Source organism: Octopus bimaculoides, chromosome 23 (genome assembly GCF_046866305.1).
Source record: "Octopus bimaculoides isolate indiv1 chromosome 23, ASM4686630v1, whole genome shotgun sequence".
NCBI lineage: Eukaryota > Metazoa > Mollusca > Cephalopoda > Octopoda > Octopodidae > Octopus > Octopus bimaculoides.
In genome coordinates, this window is record NC_142950.1 from 22,963,674 (window position 1) to 22,981,533 (window position 17,860).

A 17,860-nucleotide genomic window follows, 5' to 3' on the forward strand; every position below is an offset into this window, starting at 1 on the left:
ATCGGAAGAGCCGCGGTGTCTCAATAAAATAAGGATCAGTAATTCGGTAGGGAAATGTGGAGGGCATTCAATTAACATACACACCTTGTGCCTACTAGACAAAAAGCCATCATCATCATCGTCGATGTTCTTAGAGCTTGTTGATCTCGATTAGCGAAACCTGAGCTGACGTTCCAACCGTGAATATCTCGTTCTTTTCCTTTTTTTTTTTTTTTAGACACATCTACGACATAATCCTTATTTAAGACATTGTGTGATTTGAGGGATAGTTCTATGGCTATTCTTTCTAGCCGACCAATTGGCCACAAAAATTCCCCTACCTCTCGTGTGGTTTTGTTATATAGGTGCAAGGCTATATAATAATATGAAAGGTTGAATGAGATTACGTGATGTTCATGTCTTTCTATGGGAGGAGGTATTATCGGCCCTTTTATCAATACATTACCGTTCCTGTACGCTTTTTAAAAGCCTTTGTCGCAAACATTCTCAACCTAAGGGTCCCGATATCCTGTAAGGATCGCAGAAACAAATTGTTTTACTTTAGAAATGATCGACATTTTTGTAAGTTTATCATACAATAAGCAATAAAAAACATAATGATAGCATGTAAACAAACAACTGATGAATATTTCCTATGGAAAAATCATCAAAATGTTAAATTCTTGGAATTTATTTTTAAAATAAGTATCGTGGGGAGAGAGTTATTGGTTACGGCATATGAACCCCTTTTATTCCCATTTTACTCGAATGGACCCCAACAGCCATTCGATGCTGAAAAAAAATCATATTACATTTTTATAATTAAATATTATTAAGTATTGTATAAAAAAAAAATTGTTAAAATATTTTGTGCACAGATAAATTTCAACAAGAAAACCTCGTATGGAACCCTAAGGGCCATATGGACCCCGGTTGAAAACCAGATGATTAAGGGGTCGCAACGGAGAAAGGATCGGGCTGGGGAACTGGTGTTTTGTTGGTCAAGGCGGAGGATATTTGTGTACCGTGTATGCGCACCATAAGTAGATTGATGGTGGCGGCGCGGGAGGGGGTATAAGATTCTGTGTTGTTCATGCTGTTTCCAGAAGCATTAGCTATGTCATTGATGTGGAAAGATTAAATAAGCTAAAGAATCGAAATTGGGTCTTCGATGTGTGGGTTGCCGGTGGTTTAGTCTATCCTTCCACGTCTGCCTGACGTGTATACAATGCTTCACGAACGAACAAGGGTGCCAATTCAGAGTTACTCGCTAGACCTGCTAGAAATAACAGTCAATCCCCCAACATACATTATTACATAATGTAATATATTTGATGTATGCCATTCCCGAGGAAAGATGTGATAGTCATAATGTCTCTTCTCATGGATTTGCCCAGACAGGGCTGACTTAGAGGATTGACAACAACACGATGCTTAGTGTTCAGAAGGTGTAACAGATCTTGAATATGTGTTGATGGGTTTTCGTTACTACTACTGCCCCGCTTGTATACTGAGATACACCTTAGGTACCCAGCCACCGACACGAATCCACAAGTAGTCAATTTCAGCGGCTATTAACACTGAAAATTATGGGGTCTTGTATGTTTCTTTGGAGTGAAAGTTTTAGAAATATAAACCGAGTATTTTTTAATAGACTCTACTTCCATTAAGTGTACCGTGAGATAAGAGGCAAGTATCGCTCTCTCTCTCTCTCTCTCTCTCCTCACTTTTACGGTCCAAAATTCAAATTAGATTCTTTTTAATATGGTTTCACATTCACACGTATGTGTGTCGGTTAATTTCCTAGAAGCTGGAGGTTTTGCTTTTTGCATTTTTAAATTTGGGTGATTATTTTGTTTTTATTTTTGTTATTTTTTCAACTGAATTTTAGCTTCTTTAATTAGCAATTTATGGCAGCTTCTTAACAAAGGTAACAAGTTCAAAGTGGACCCATAGCGAAATTCGAACTCAGATCAAGACAATCCTTCGGTACTCGAGGTTATTCACCCACTCAACCTTTCATCATGACTATATATATATATATACGTGAATATATTTTGCATGTATATATTTATACTTACACACATACTAACTTTTACAAGGAAAACGTTGATAGTGACTTCAAAATTTCTGCTTGTTCACTTTCGTCAGACTTATCCTTATAAAAGTTCATAAACATGTACTCTAATAAAAAGTACTGACTAATCAATCATTCAGTTTAATGTTAAATTGCTTTTGTATATAAATTTCACACATTTATATATATTGTCGCAAATCGTGCTATACGAATTTACTTTCAATATACATAAGCATATATATATATATATATATATATATATATATATATATATATATATAGAGAGAGAGAGAGAGAGAGATGTTTACATGTAAATGTTGTGCATGTATATATATTTAGATACATACAAACATCTGTAAATTTCTACTTATAATTACTAATGTTACGACTACACGTTCTAAAACGAAAGAGCCACAACATGGTCGGCTGGGTTGTTAGACATAGCAGTTACATTTCAATGCAAATCGGAACATCTGAGAATACAATCCTATATATATATATATACTTATGGCCGTTAGTGAGTGACCATTGATTTCGCAACTATAAAGTTCTTAGCGGCGTATAGATGAATTCTCAGGCTCGATGGTCTGGGGCACAATGGTATTCCTGAGAGGGAAGTGTGTGTGTGTATATATATATATATATATATATATATATATATATATATATGTATGTATGTATAGTGATTTTTTGGTCTGTTCGATCAGTGCAGACATGCGGTCAAAACTATTACTACTTCGATTTCATATCGATATCGGATTTCAGGGGTCGGACATTCGAGTCTTCGCGTTTTTGTGGTTCAACCCCGGCTGGAGTCATATTAACTTTGCCTTTCATGTCTATCCGCATCCCTCCACTTCTTGCTCTCAGGGTAGTCGGGCACACACACGCACACACATTTTTTACGGTCCAAATTTTAAAAAAAATTATCATTGTTGGTTAGTTCCTTCTGCTGTTTGGTTTTAATTTGGACAATTAATTGTATTTTTGATTTATTTTGAGAATTTTAGCTTCGTAATTGATTTTAAAGGCGAATGCGTCTGACGTAATGCCAATTAGATCTATACCTTTAAAAAACGGTAAATGACGTCGTCTCCTCGCACCGACATTTGGTAAACCAATACCAAAATATTGCTATATATATATATATATATATTTCACCACGTGTGTGTGTGTGTGTATATATACATACATATACACTCACTGTTTATCAACACACCGAAACTATTTACTCGCTACTAATTCTCTGTCTGTGGCCGGCTTAGAATAATCTGGGACGACGTTAGCACAACCATGTGTTTTTATTCCAGTATTTCAAAACATACTTAAAATAACTATACTAAATATTGTTAGGATCCGTGAGGCGAGGTGAACCTTTCATTTATTTATAATTTTGGTATTAGGGGATAAACCAATTATTGACAGGTGCACGAGAACCTGTTAGGGACAAATCTGAGCTAAGGAAAAGAAAAATATAATGAATCGTTAACTTTTTTTACAAATTCGTAATTATACAATTTATTGATTCATTAAATTACAGTTTATTTTTTATATGGAGTTTTAGATTCGAATTAGATTGCAACCGAGGGCTTCGTGAAACTCTGAAGCACACACACACACACACACACACGTCCTATTAAGGGTGTCGTACTCAACGTAGAAGCCTCTTTGGTTTCTGGGCCTACACAAGTTTTTCGATGAATTGCTCGGACGATAAGTAATACATATTTTCTCATAATAGCGGGTTGCAGGATCGTAGCTGATCTGATTGGGTGGACCTGTGGGTAGGACCCTAAGCTACTCAAAACAGCGACAGGATACATGAATTTTCGGCATTCGTTTGTATGTGGATTTTAAAAAGGGCTTTCTTCGTTTATTATTCCGCGAAAGGGGTGAGAGAAAGACTGTCTTCTGTTTGTATTTTGAACGTCCACAGATTCAGAATTTGAAAGAAAAAAATTCTTTTAAAAATTTCTTTTTAAATAATTGAAGATTGACTTTGTATTTGTTTTTTTTTTTGTTTTTTTTTTAATCTGTTTACGAATGTAGCGAGTACTTGCGCGCGCGCGCTTTTTATCTTGTGCGTGTTTCAGTCATTAGACTGCGGCCTTGCTAGGGAACCGCCTTGAAGGATTTTAGTCGAATGGATCTTCCCCTGTACTTATTTTTTTTTTAAAGTCTGGTACTTATTCTATCGAATCACTAAATTACGAGGACGTAAACACACCAACACCGGTTGTCAAACGGGGCGGAGAGTAACATATACATACATACAGACAGACAACATAAATACATGTGTATACATATGTAATATATATATATATATATAAACATAATTAAGGGATCATCAAATATTTGGTTCACCATATACCGAAGTTCAGAAATAGCAGCTAAAATATATATATATAATGTAAGAAAGTTAGGGGTTGAGGATTCAACCCACTAAGGGACCCGGTTGTCAAAATAACATGGTTTGTTATAAACACCTGTACTTTGTGGGGTTTTTTTTTTTTTGTCACTTTAGCTATGAATTAAATTAATGAATTCAACGGGATACACTGTCTGCAAGTAGTTGGGTTCAGCATATTATCCTCCATTTTCTAATTGATATATATATAATGTATATACTGCGAGTTTCATTGAGTTTCCATCTACCAAGTCCTTACACAAGGCTCTGGTTACTCCAAAGTATCATGCAGTGGGACTGAACCCAAAGCTATGTGGTTGGAAACCAAGTTTCTTCCCACACACCCACGTTTTACGCACACACACACACGCACGCACGCGCACATATAATGTTTCTGTATGAAGTTATATATAAATAATAGCTGATGGATCACTCAGTCGTTTTTAATAGCGCACTTATTCATTTTAAAAGCTAAATTTTGCCAGTGATTTTGAAGTTTCAGTTTATTTAATTATTGGTTTCTCTTACAAGGTGGCACATAGCTTAGTGGTTAGTTTGTTGGATTCATAATCATAAGGTTATGCTTTTGATTCCTAGAGTGGACGTTGCTTTGTTTTCTTGAGCAAAACACTTCATTTCACATTACTCCAGTCCACTCAGCTAGCAAAAGTGAGTAATCCTGTGATGAACTTGCATCCCGTCCAGTGGGAGAAATATATACACCATGGAACGCAGGAAATCAGTCCTCTGAGTGTATGTGACTGGAAGGATCTTTATCCTTATCTTATCCTTGCAAGATTTGTACTCTTGCATTCTACGAACTACATGGTTCTGGGTTCAGTCCTACTGCGTGGCACCTAGGGCAAGTGTCTTCTACTATAGCCTCGGGCCAACCAAAGCCTTGTGAGTGGATTTGGTAGACAGAAACTGAAAGAAGCCCGTCATATATATGTGTATGTGTGTGTGTATATGTTTGCCCCCCCAACATCGCTTGACAACCGGTGCTGGTGTGTTTACGTCCCCCGTAACTTAGCGGTTCAGCAAAAGAGACCGATAGAATAAGTACTAGGCTTACAAAGAATAAGCTCTGGGGGTCGACTTGCTCGACTAGAGGCAGTGCTCCAGCATGGCCGCAGTCAAATGACTGAAACAAGTAAAAGAGTATATTACATACTAAAAATGTTTCTTCTAATCCCTTCCTCTTAAAATGAATTCCCCCAAGGAAACTTCTATACCTGTGACCCTGTATGGGTCATTCAACATTACATTATTAAGTATATTAATGTACCCTTACAAAGTGAACTATATAGTGAAGGTGTGTGGCTTAGTGGTTAGTGTAATTGGCTCACAATTGTAAGGTTGTGAGTTCAGTTCCCATGGCGTGTTGTATTTTTGCTCCAGTCCACTCAGCTGGCAAAAATGAATTGTACCTGTAATTCAAAGGGTCAGTCATGTCACATTCTGTGTTATGCTGAATCTCTCTGAGAACTGCATTAAGGGTACGTGTGTCTGTGGAGTGCTCAGCCACTTGCACATTAATTTCATGAGCAGGCTGTTCCGTTGATCGGATCAACTGGAACCCTCATCATCATAACTGACAGCGTGCCGGTTATACTCTTATGCGATGTATTACTGGGTACCTAACTTTAATTGCTGTTTCTAACGGTCCTCCTCCTACAATCATCACCATTATCATTTAATGTTTGTTTTCTATGCTGGCAAGGGTTGGATGGTTTGTCAGGATCCTATGATCTACTGGGCTGTTTCAGGCCCTAATTTCAACTTTGGCTTGATTTCTACCGATGGTTGCTCTTCTTCTTATCAGCCATTTCACAGAGTGTGCCATGTTCTTTTATGGCACCAGCACTAGTGAGGTCACCAAGGTAAAGAAAAGAATCCCTTCAACTGAATGGGAGTACATTTGAGGGACAGGCAAGGGGCTTTATGCCAGGTGTTGAAGGCTAAAGTATGATAATGGGACAAGCGTGGCCAACCTACATTATGTAGGTTGTGTATCTCCTCTATAACAAGACGTGTGTGTCTTGTAATAGAGAAGATACACAGCCCATATAATGTGGGAGATATGTGTGTGTATGTTTGTATAAGGTAACTGAATAGACATGACATGGTGACAGAGAGCTGGTCAAAACCCTACTGTAATTGGAAATCCAAGCACATGGGAGGGAGGGTGTACTGTTAGCCATCTTATTTCCACATTCTACTTTAAAATATATCTCTCTCACATACACACACACATACTTATCTTTATATTGAAAACCTGTGTGAAACTCTTTTCCTGGAAAGCTGTGTCAAGTAGTGTCACATCCTGTCAATAAAGCTATGTCTGTTGTTTAGCATGGAACCTTTTCCTAATCTAGTAGAACTGTGGTTCAGTGCCATTAAAAGCCATTCATATTATTATTATTATTATTTGAATGAGCTGGCAGAATCATGAGTACTTTAGGCAAAATACTTAGTGGTATTTCCTCTAATTTCTCTTTACATTCTGAGTTCAAATTCTGCCTAAATCAACTTTGCTTTTCATCTTTTGGGGGTCAATAAAATGAGTTGATGTAATCGATTTACCCCCTGCGCCAAAATTAGTAACCATGTGCCAAAATTTGAAACCATTATTATTATTATTATTTGTACTTTAGATTTGTGAAGGCTCAGTGGTCAGAGCGTCGAACTTACGACCGTGAGGTTGTGGGTTCGAATCCCGGACCGGGCTGCGTGTTGTGTTCTTGAGCAAGACACTTTATTTCATGTTGCTCTAGTTCACCCAGCTGTAGAAATGAGTTGTGACGTTACAAGTGCCAAGCTGTATCAGCCCCTTTGCCTTTCCCTTGGATAACACCGGTGGCATGGAGAGGGGAGGCTGGTATGCATGGGCGACAGCTGGCCTTCCATAAACAACCTTGCCCGGACTTGTGCCTGGGAGGGTAACTTTCTAGGTGCAATCCCATGGTTATTCATGACCGAAAGGGGTCTCCGACTTTAGATTCTGAAATCAAATTCTGCTGAAGTCAACTTATCTCCTAAAATTATTGTCCTTGTACCAAAATACTGATCATCACCAACTATTTCTGTTAACTTTCTCAGAATGATGTTATTTCTCTGTCTGGTGGTGAGCAGGTGGGTGGATGTATAAAAGAACAAACTTTAACCCTTTTATTATATTTTTGTTGAAATACAGGGTGTCCACAAAGTCTGGGTACATGGGGATTAACCCCATACTTTAAGAAATAATAATTTCTTATATTTAATTGTTTATGCTATGATTTTATTTACTCCATCTACCCACATGGAGATTAACACATACTTTAAGAAATTATTATTTCTTATATTTAATTGTTTATGCTATGATTTTATTTACTCCATGTACCCACATGGGGATTAACACATACTTTAAGAATTTATTATTTCTTATATTTAATTGTTTATGTCATGATTTTATTTACTCCATGTAACCAGACATTGTGGACACCTTGTACATTGCTTTTGTTTGAGTTAATTTTGAAAACTATGAAGAATTTAGTAAAATATTTTTGTCACTATTAAGCTGGTGTTAGGAACATAAATTAACATGAAATTTTTATGGAAGGTTTTGATTTAGATCACTTTAAAATAGGAAGTTTGTATCATAGAACTGGGGTCACTCTCAGCTGAGTTACAGGACACATAGACTGATAACAAATTACGGGGTGGGAGCGCTAAGCAGTGATGTGTATAAATGTAATGTTGTTACTAGTTTGAAGTGGAGGTGCAATGGCCCAGTGGTTAGGGCAGTGGACTCGCGGTTTCGATTTCCCAGAAGTGAGTGTTTATTGAGCGAAAACACCTAAAGTTCCATGAGGCTCTGGCAGGGGATGGTGGCGAACCCTGCTGTACTCTTCCACCACAACTTTCTCTCACTCTTTCCCCCTGTTTCTGTTGTGCCTGTAGTTCAAAGGGTCAGCCTTGTCACACTGTGTCACACTGAATATCCCCGAGAACTACGTTAAGGGTACACGTGTCTGTGGAGTGCTCAGCCACTTGCACGTTAATTTCACGAGCAGGCTGTTCCGTTGATCGTATCAGCTGGAACCCTCGACGTCGTAAGCGACGGAGTGCCAACAACAACAACATACTAGTTTGAATATTCCAGTGGCAAGTTCAAACTCCTTGACAAGCCATTCACTGTGATGTGTCATGGAGAAAATTTCTCACTGTAGACAAATGGTGTCACAAATATTTAACCCTTTTGTTACTATACTTCGATTAAAATAAGCTGTTTTTGTTTCAAATAATGAAGAATTTAGTAAAATAACTTTGTCATTAAGCTGATGTTTGGAACATTATTTAACGGAATTTTGAGAGAAGGTTTTGGATCACTCTAACCTTTTTGTTACCATATTTCTGTTGAAATGTGCTGCCTTTGTCTTAATTAATTTTGAAAATAATGAAGAATTTTAGTAAAATAACTTTATCCTTATTTAGCTGGCATTTGTAACCTAACTTAAACCGAAATTTAGATAGTAGTTTTTAATTTAGATCAGTTTAACCTATTTGTTACCATAATTCTGTTGAAAGACATTGGATTTGTTTCAATTAATTTTTAAAGTAATGAAGAATTTAACTTTGACATTATTATTTTGATGTTTGGGACATAAACTAACATGAAATTTTGATGGAAGGTTTTAGTTTAAATCAGTTTAACCCACTTGTTACCATAATTCTGTTGAAAGACAATGGGTTTGTTTCAATTAATTTTAAAAATAAGTTAGTAAAATAACTATGTCGTTATTATTAAGCTGTTTGGAATCTAACTTAACGTGAAATTTTGGTAGAAGGTTTTAATATAGATCACTTGAAAACAAGACATTTGTGTCATAGAACCAGGAGCAGTCTCAGGTGGCTTGGCATCAAAATAGTTAACCCATTTGTTTCTATATTTCTGTGTTAACACACTGTGTTTATTTGAATTAAATTTGAAAATAATTATGAATTTAGTAAAATAACTTTGTCGTTATTATATTACTGAATATGGCTGCAAACTGGCAAAATCACGCTGGGAAAATTGCTTAGCAACATTTCATCCGTCTTTGCATTCTGAGTTCAAATTCCACCGAGTTTGACTTTGCCTTTTATCCTTTCAGGGCTAGATCAAACAAGTACCAGTCATGTACTGGGGTTGATGTAACTGACTAGCCCCTTCCTCCAAAATTTCAGGCCTTATACCTATAGTAGAAAGGATTATTATGTTAGTGAATGGAACATAAATTACTCTGAAATTTCGATGGAATGTTTTGATTTAGATTGAGTGAATTTGTATCATAAGTTCAAGGGTGGTCACAGGCAGGTTGGTACCAAAATCACTGTAGAAAAAGTAAAATCTTGTCTCACTCACCGCATACATTTCTGGATGATGATATAATTGTAAGAAAGTAATTCACAAATGGAAATAATTTGCCTAGATAGTGTGAAGTATAAATTGTGATGTTGACAAAATCTTTGCATATCTGTGTGTGTGTGTGTATATATATATATATATATATATATACACACACACACACACACAACCGTTGTTATTTGTTTTGTATACACAACACTATTTGAACCAATCAGCAATGAAAGGAGTGTTCCACTGGTAACTATCCTGTTTAGTTATTTGTGTCTAGGATTACATCAAAATGAAGGTACATAACTGAGTAGTTAGGGCTTTAAACTATTAATTAGAAGATCATAGGTTCAGCTTTTGGACCAAGTGAAAGACTTTGCATCCTCGAGCAAGGCATTATATTTCACATTGCGTCAGCCCACACTGTCATCACCACCACCAATGACTGTTGGGGGTTTAACTCTGTAATAGGCTATTGTCCCCTTAAACCCTTTGGAAATTTTGGGGTAAGCTCTAGCATAATAGAGCATAAATTTTAACTTTCAACTTTTTTTTGTTTTTAAGATAAGGTGTGACTTGGAGGAAAAGCAAGGTGGATGTTAAAATGATGATTTATATAAGGCGTAGGAGTGGCTGTGTGGTAAGTAGCTTGCTTACCAACCACATGTTTCCGGGTTCAGTCCCACTGCGTGGCACCTTGGGAAAGTGTCTTCTACTATAGCCTCGGGCCGACCAAAGCCTTGTGAGTGGATTTGGTAGACGGAAAATGAAAGAAGCCCGTCGTATATATATATATATATATATATATATATATATATATGTATGTATGTGTTTGTGTGTCTGTGTTTGTCCCCCCCCCCCCCAGCATCGCTTGGCAACCGATGGTGGTGTGTTTACGTCCCCGTAACTTAGCGGTTCGGCAAAAGAGACCAATAGAATAAGTACTAGGTTTCCAAAGAATAAGTCCTGGGGTCGATTTGCTTGACTAAAGGCGGTGCTCCAGCATGGCTGCAGTCAAATGACTGAAACAAGTAAAAGAGTATATATATATATATATATATATATATATATATATATACATACAAGGGGGTACTGAAAAGTTCCTGGCTTTGGGTAAAAGAAAATACAGGAGGATCAGTTAATTATGATTTTATTCAACATATTCCCCTCTCAGATTCACTCACTTATTGCAGTGTTCCTTCAGTTTTTGTAAGCCCTGTAAAAGAACTCGGAAGCTAGGCCTCTAACAAGGCTTTTCTTGAGACCTTTAAAGCCACAAACTTTTCGGCACCCCCTCCTACATCTGCATTTCCATGTGAGTAGTATGGGGGTTCAGTAGTTTTTGTGAGGTTGTGTTTTACAGCCTGATATGCTTCCTGTTGCCAACTGGTAATCATCTCTTAAGACATGCTGGGACACAGTGTAGCTATTCTAGGGGCAGTGGATTTGCAGAATTTGGAAAGAGATGGACAAAATACCTTGCAGCATTTATTCACATCCCTTTACATTCTTGATTCAAATCTCCTTTCAACCCTATAAGGTTGATAAAGGACCAGTGAATTATTAAGTCAATATTATTTGATGTTCAGTTATGTGGGTGCTGGTACCTCATCAAAAACACTGATGTTAGTGTCATGTAAAAAGCACTGGTGCTGGTGTCACTTAAAAGGCACTGGTGCTTGTGCCACATAAGATGTTCTGGTGCTGGTGCCACGTAAAAAGCTCTGGTGCCATGTAAAGAACACTGGTGCTGGTGTCACATGAAAATCACTAGTGCTGGTGTCACATGAAAATCACTGGTGCTAGTGCCACATGAAAAGCACTGGTGCTGGTGCCACATAAAAAGCACTGGTGTTGGTGTCACATGAAAAGCACTGGTGCTGGTGCCACATAAAAAGCACTGGTGTTGGTGACACATAAAAATGTGCTGGTCCCACGTAAAAAACACTGGTGCTGGTGCCACTTAAAAAGCACTGGTGCTGGTGTCACATGAAAAGCGCTGGTGCCACATAAAAAGCACTGGTGTTGGTGCCACGTAAAAATGTGCTGGTCCCACGTAAAAAACACTGGTGCTGGTGCCACTTAAAAAGCACTGGTGCTGGTGTCACATGAAAAGTACTGGTGCCACGTAAAAAGCTCTGTTAGTGGTGCCATATAAAAAGCTCTGGTAGTGGTACCACATAAAAAGCTCTGGTTCTTGTGCCACGTAAAAAGCTCTGGTTGTGGTGCCACATAAAAAGCATTGAGTACATTCTGTAAAGTGGTTTGTATTAGAAAGGACGTCCAGTTGTAGAAACCAAGCTAAACCAGACTATGGAACCTGGTGTGGCCTCACCAGTTTCAGTCAAGCTGTCTAACCCATGGAAATGTTGATGATGGTGATATTTCCAAATCTTAAAGAATAGATTCTTCCAAATCTTAAAGAATAATGATAATACATGTAAACGGTCCTCCATATTTCTGTGTGTGTGTGTACGTAAATACTTTTTTGTATTTATTTGACAAATGATTTGATCTGTGATTGTGTGTTCTAACTATAACAAGTCTTATATTTTCAATGGTATATGTTTCTTTTTTATCAGTCTTACAACCTAATCAATGAGACATTAATTTATTCTGTATATCCTATCATATAATAATCTATTTCTCTATCTATTTATCTTTCCAACCATCCATTTAGTTATTCATCTGTCCAACCTCCCATCCATCTATTTCATCTTTTTACCTACATATTCATCTATCCATCCCCACATCCTTGCACCTGTCCATCCATTCTTCCTAATTAACTAACTCGCACTCTGTCAGCTACCATGTAAAAAGCACTGTTGCTGGTGTCACATCAAAAGCCCTGGTGCTGGTGTCACATAAAAAGCCCTGGTGCTGGTGCCACATAAAAAGCCCTGGTGCTGGTGTCACATCAAAAGCCCTGGTGCTGGTACCACATAAAAAGCCCTGGTGCTGGTGCCACATCAAAAGCCCTGGTGCTGGTGTCACATAAAAAGCCCTGGTGCTGGTGCCATGTAAAACGCTCTGGTGCTGGTGCCACATAAAAAGCCCTGGTGCTGGTGCCATGTGCCATGTAAAACGCTCTGGTGCTGGTGCCACATAAAAAGCCCTGGTGCTGGTGCCACATAAAAAGCCCTGGTGCTGGTGCCACATAAAAAGCCCTGGTGCTGGTCCCAGCATAGTTCTCAGGGAGATTCAGCATGACACAGAATGTGACCAGGCTGGCCCTTTCAAGTACAGGTGCAACCAAATTTTGCCAGCTGAGTGGACTGGAGCAACATCAAATAAAGTGTCTTGCTCAAGGACATAATGTGCCACTGGATATAGAACTCACGACTTTATGATCATGATCCAAATCCCCTGACAACTAAGCCATGTACCTTCACCTCCTTCCTACCCAACATCCATCCACCCACCCAGTGAACCTTCTGTCCATCCTGCCATCTGTCCATCCGTTCTTACATCCTTTCATCCAACCACCCAGACATCTGTCAGTCCATCCTTCCATCCATCTGTTCACCCATTCAACTATCACTCCAGCTTGTCAGCCAACCATCCATCCATCATCCATCTATCCATTCAACCATCACCATCCAGCCAGCCATTCGACCAACCATCCCCTGCAGCCATCCATACAGCTGGGTATCCAACCATCCATTCAACCATCTAACCATCTAACCATCCATCCAACCATCTATCCATTCAACCATCACCATCCAGCCAGCCATTCGACCAACCATCCCCTGCAGCCATCCATACAGCTGGGTATCTAACCATCAATTCAGCCATCTAACCATCCAACCATCCATCCAACCATCTATCCATCCAACCATCACCATCCAGCCAGCCATTCAGCCAACCATCCCTGCAGCCATCCATACAGCTGGGTATCCAACCATCCATTCAACCATCTAACCATCCAACCATCCATCCAACCATTAATCCATCCAACCATCACCATCCAGCCAGCCATTCAGCCAACCATCCCTGCAGCCATCCATACAGCTGGGTATCCAACCATCCATTCAACCATCTAACCATCTAACCATCCATCCAACCATCTATCCATTCAACCATCACCATCCAGCCAGCCATTCGACCAACCATCCCTGCAGCCATCCATACAGCTGGGTATCTAACCATCAATTCAGCCATCTAACCATCCAACCATCCATCATCCATCCAACCATCACCATCCAGCCAGCCATTCAACCAACCATCCATTCAACCATCTAACCATCCATCCATCCATCTGTTCTACTTAAACAGTCCTCTGACATGCTGATTGTTGGTCAAATATTGTTATTGTGGTTGTTTAACCCCAGGTCATCTCTCGACCTTCATTGTGTAAAACAGAACAAGCATTTCTACCTCTCTCTCTCCTCCTTGGGTAAACATCATTTTGTATAGTTTTGGGTTAATCTATACCTTGTGAGGGGAACAGTGTACATAGAAACTATGGAAAGTGGGCGGCGAGCTGGCAGAAATGTTAGCAAGCGGGGCGAAATGCTTAGCAGTATTTCGTCTGCCGTTACGTTCTGAGTTCAAATTCCGCCGAGGCCGACTTTGCCTTTCGGAGTCGATAAATTAAGTACCAGTTATGCACTGGGGTCGATGTAATCTACTTAATCCCTTTGTCTGTCCTTGTTTGTCCCCTCTATGTTTAGCCCCTTGTGGGTAATAAAGAAATAAGAAACTATGGAAACTGATTCTGTCTGAGAATTACATTAATGCTAGGCATGTCTGTGGAATACTCAGTCACACTTGCACATTAATTCAGTGAGCAGGTAATTCAGTTGATGACCTGAATGAATCCTCTTCATTGAGATTTTTCATCATCTTTTAACATTCATGTTCCATGCTGGCTTGCATTGGATGATTTGACAAGATCTGAAGAATGCATTATGCTTATAAATATATATATATATATATATACACACATATCGAACTGTTAGTGCTTTAAGCTTTGGCCCTACATGTTTTAGGAGCTCTACTGAGATATTATGTGTATATGTATGTATGTATATATATGTTTTTACTCTTGCGTTTTTAATTTATTCTTTCACCCTGGCCGTGATCTGGCATATACAGGTGCTTACAATTATCAAGTATTACCTCTAACTTTTACTTTACCTACGTGATTCACGTTGTTCTTCTGATTGGTTTTTAGATAGATAGATAGACATAGATATTTGTGTAGGTGTGTGTATGTATATATATATATATATATCCAAGAAGACATGGAATGAGGTGGTGAAGCAGGACTTCAGACATTAGGCCTCACAGAAGCAATGATAGGAGACTGAGACCTTTGGAGATATGCTGTGATCGAGAAGACCTGGCAACTAAAGTGAGATCGCAGCCATGGCTATGCCAGTGTTGCATGTCCAGCCCATTTAAGAGTACCCTTAATGCATCAGGCAATATGATATGCTTGAGAAGACCTGTTGAGCCAAGTAAAACCTAAATTGTAGCTGTAGCCAGTGCCCTCCAACTGGCTCCCATTCCGGTGGCATATAAAATGCATCATCCAAATGTGGTTGATGCCAGTGTCCCCTGACTGGCTACCATGCCAGTGGCATGTAAAAAGCACTATTCGAATGTGACCAATGCCAGTACCCCCTGACTGGCTCCTGTGCTGGTGGCACATAACAAACACTATTCAAACGTGATTGATGCCAGGACTGCCTGACTGGCTCCTGTACCAGGGGCACGTAAAAGGCACCATCTGGCCATACAAACTCTGTATCTACCAACAAATTCCGCCTGACCCATACAGGCATGGAAAAGTGGATGGTGGTACTGGTGGGGATGGTAGTGGTTGTAGCAGTGATGATGGTGTGCAGGGGGAGTGGGGTTTATTTTGGTGGTGGTAATGATGATGATGATGCCAGTGGTGCTACTGCTGATGCTAGCCTACTTTGCTGATTCTACCAAGTGCACAATATATTCACATAACTTCACACTACTGTCCTAGTTGATGCGATCCATTTTTGATTTCCTAACTCCATCCTTACCAACCCTCCCCACTGACATTTTCTTCATTTGTAGTCATAGATAATAATCATTCCTCTCTCTCTCACATTCTCTTTTTCTCTCTCTCTTCCCTTAGCATGTAATTCAATATAAGAACTATTCCATTCCAAAACACCACCAAGATGACCAACCAGGAAGTCAAGTTACCTCCAAGATGGCTCCGTTGCCCACGGAGAGGAAAACCTGTTGTTGGTATGTTTTATTCTTTTATTCTTTTATTGGTAACAATCATTAGCTTGTGGCCATACTGGGGCACTGTCTTTCTAAGATGTAGTCAATTGCACTGAACATAGTACTATTTTATTAAAAGCTTGAAAGGTAAGTTGGATTCAGCAGGATTTGAACCCCAGAACATAAAGGAATGAAATTAAATACAACAAAGTATAATTTTATTCTTTCTACCACTTACCCTGTTTGATAAAAATAAATACAAGTATGTATGTTTGATCTACACTGCTGTGTGTGTGTGTATATATATATATATATATATATATAATTGAAGAGGTAAACTCAGAAACAAAGTTTAAGTCAATCAGCAAATTCCCAAATGGAAAACACATAAATGTGCCATTTGAGTGACACTGGGGTGCATTAATGTGCAACCGGCATGGGTGCCAATTTGCATGACACTGGTATCTGCCACGACTACGATTTTGCTTGGCTTGATGGGTCTTCTCAAGCACGACATAATGCCAAAGGTCTCTGTACATATATATGTATATATATTTATATACAGGGTGTCCAGAAAAGTCTGGATACATGAGGATTAACACATACTTTAAGAAATTATTATTTCTTATATTTAATTGCTTATGTTATGATTTTATTTACTCCAGGTACCCAGACTTTGTGGACACACTGTATGTGTGTGTGTGTGTGTGTATGTATAAAACTTATCCAATTCTGTATATGCTGTTTCAAGTCCTAGTACTCATAGGGCCAGTTACCTTATTTCTATGGTATATAAGTGATCAAGATCACAATACTCCACATGAGCGGGACACCAGTTCATCACAGGTTCTGTACATGAGATATTGTGATTTGTGTCTAACTTTTGAGATTTGGTTTATTTATGCTGAATTTTTGGCACACACACACACACACGTTCAAATGCTCCTTCACATGCATATACACATACATGCACACCAATCCACACACCTGCATGCGCACACGCACATCCACACACATATACATGTGCACTCACACTCACTCACACACACACATGCATTCAGTAATCAAAATTGCTTTTATCTTTTCAGGAAAATTTTTACCTTTCAAGACTCCACTGGACTCGAGATACAATGGTCTCGTTGCTGATGAGTTCAAGTTTGATGTTGGTCTCCTATTTGGTTCTGTCAAGCATTACAATGTAAGTTTTTCTGATTTTTATCAATAATTTTCATGTTTTTATAACTATTGACATATGTGCCTTTTACCATTTGTTACCATATTTCTGTGGAAATATACACTACCTTTGTTTCAATGAATTTTGAAGATAATGAATTTACTAAAATAATCATCATATGTCTGTTCTCTATACTGGCATTGGTTGAATGGTTTGACAGGAGCTGGCCAGCTGAAGAGCTGCCCAGGTGACTGGCTCCTGTCAAACCACCCAACCCATGTCAACATGGAGAACAGATGTTAAATGATAATGACGGTTTTGTCACTTTTAAACTGGTGTTTGGAACTTAAATTAGCATGGAATGTTGATGAAAAGTTTTAATTTACATCAGGTTAACCCTTTTGTCGTGAAGGCGCATGGCTCAATGGTTAGAGCGTCAAGCTCACGATCGTGCGGTTGTAAGTTCGAATCCCGGACCGGGCTACATGTTATGTTCTTGAGCAAGACACTTTATTTCACGTTGCTCCAGTTCACTTACCTGTAGAAATGAGTTGCGATGTCACAGGTGCCAAGCTGTATCGGCCTTTGCCTTTCCCTTGGATAACACCACTGGCATGGGGAGAGGAGGCC

The 17,860-nt window shown here is 38.9% G+C and overlaps 1 protein-coding gene across 3 annotated transcripts in view; it reads left to right on the forward strand.

Moving 5' to 3' along the window:
- The window catches only part of LOC106879186 (mRNA-capping enzyme), a 46,936-nt gene that overhangs the window by 1,152 nt on the left and 27,924 nt on the right, over nucleotides 1–17,860 (forward strand). For 2 of the 3 annotated variants that reach the window (XM_052976085.2, XM_014928634.3), the window contains exons 2-3: nucleotides 15,962–16,077; nucleotides 17,145–17,254. In XM_052976085.2, coding sequence (XP_052832045.1) covers nucleotides 16,008–16,077; nucleotides 17,145–17,254 — 180 coding nt within the window. In that variant the 5' untranslated portion in view covers nucleotides 15,962–16,007. Of the gene's footprint in view, nucleotides 1–1,733; nucleotides 1,824–15,961; nucleotides 16,078–17,144; nucleotides 17,255–17,860 lie in introns of those variants that run through there. The other variant, XM_014928635.3, reaches the window with a different exon arrangement.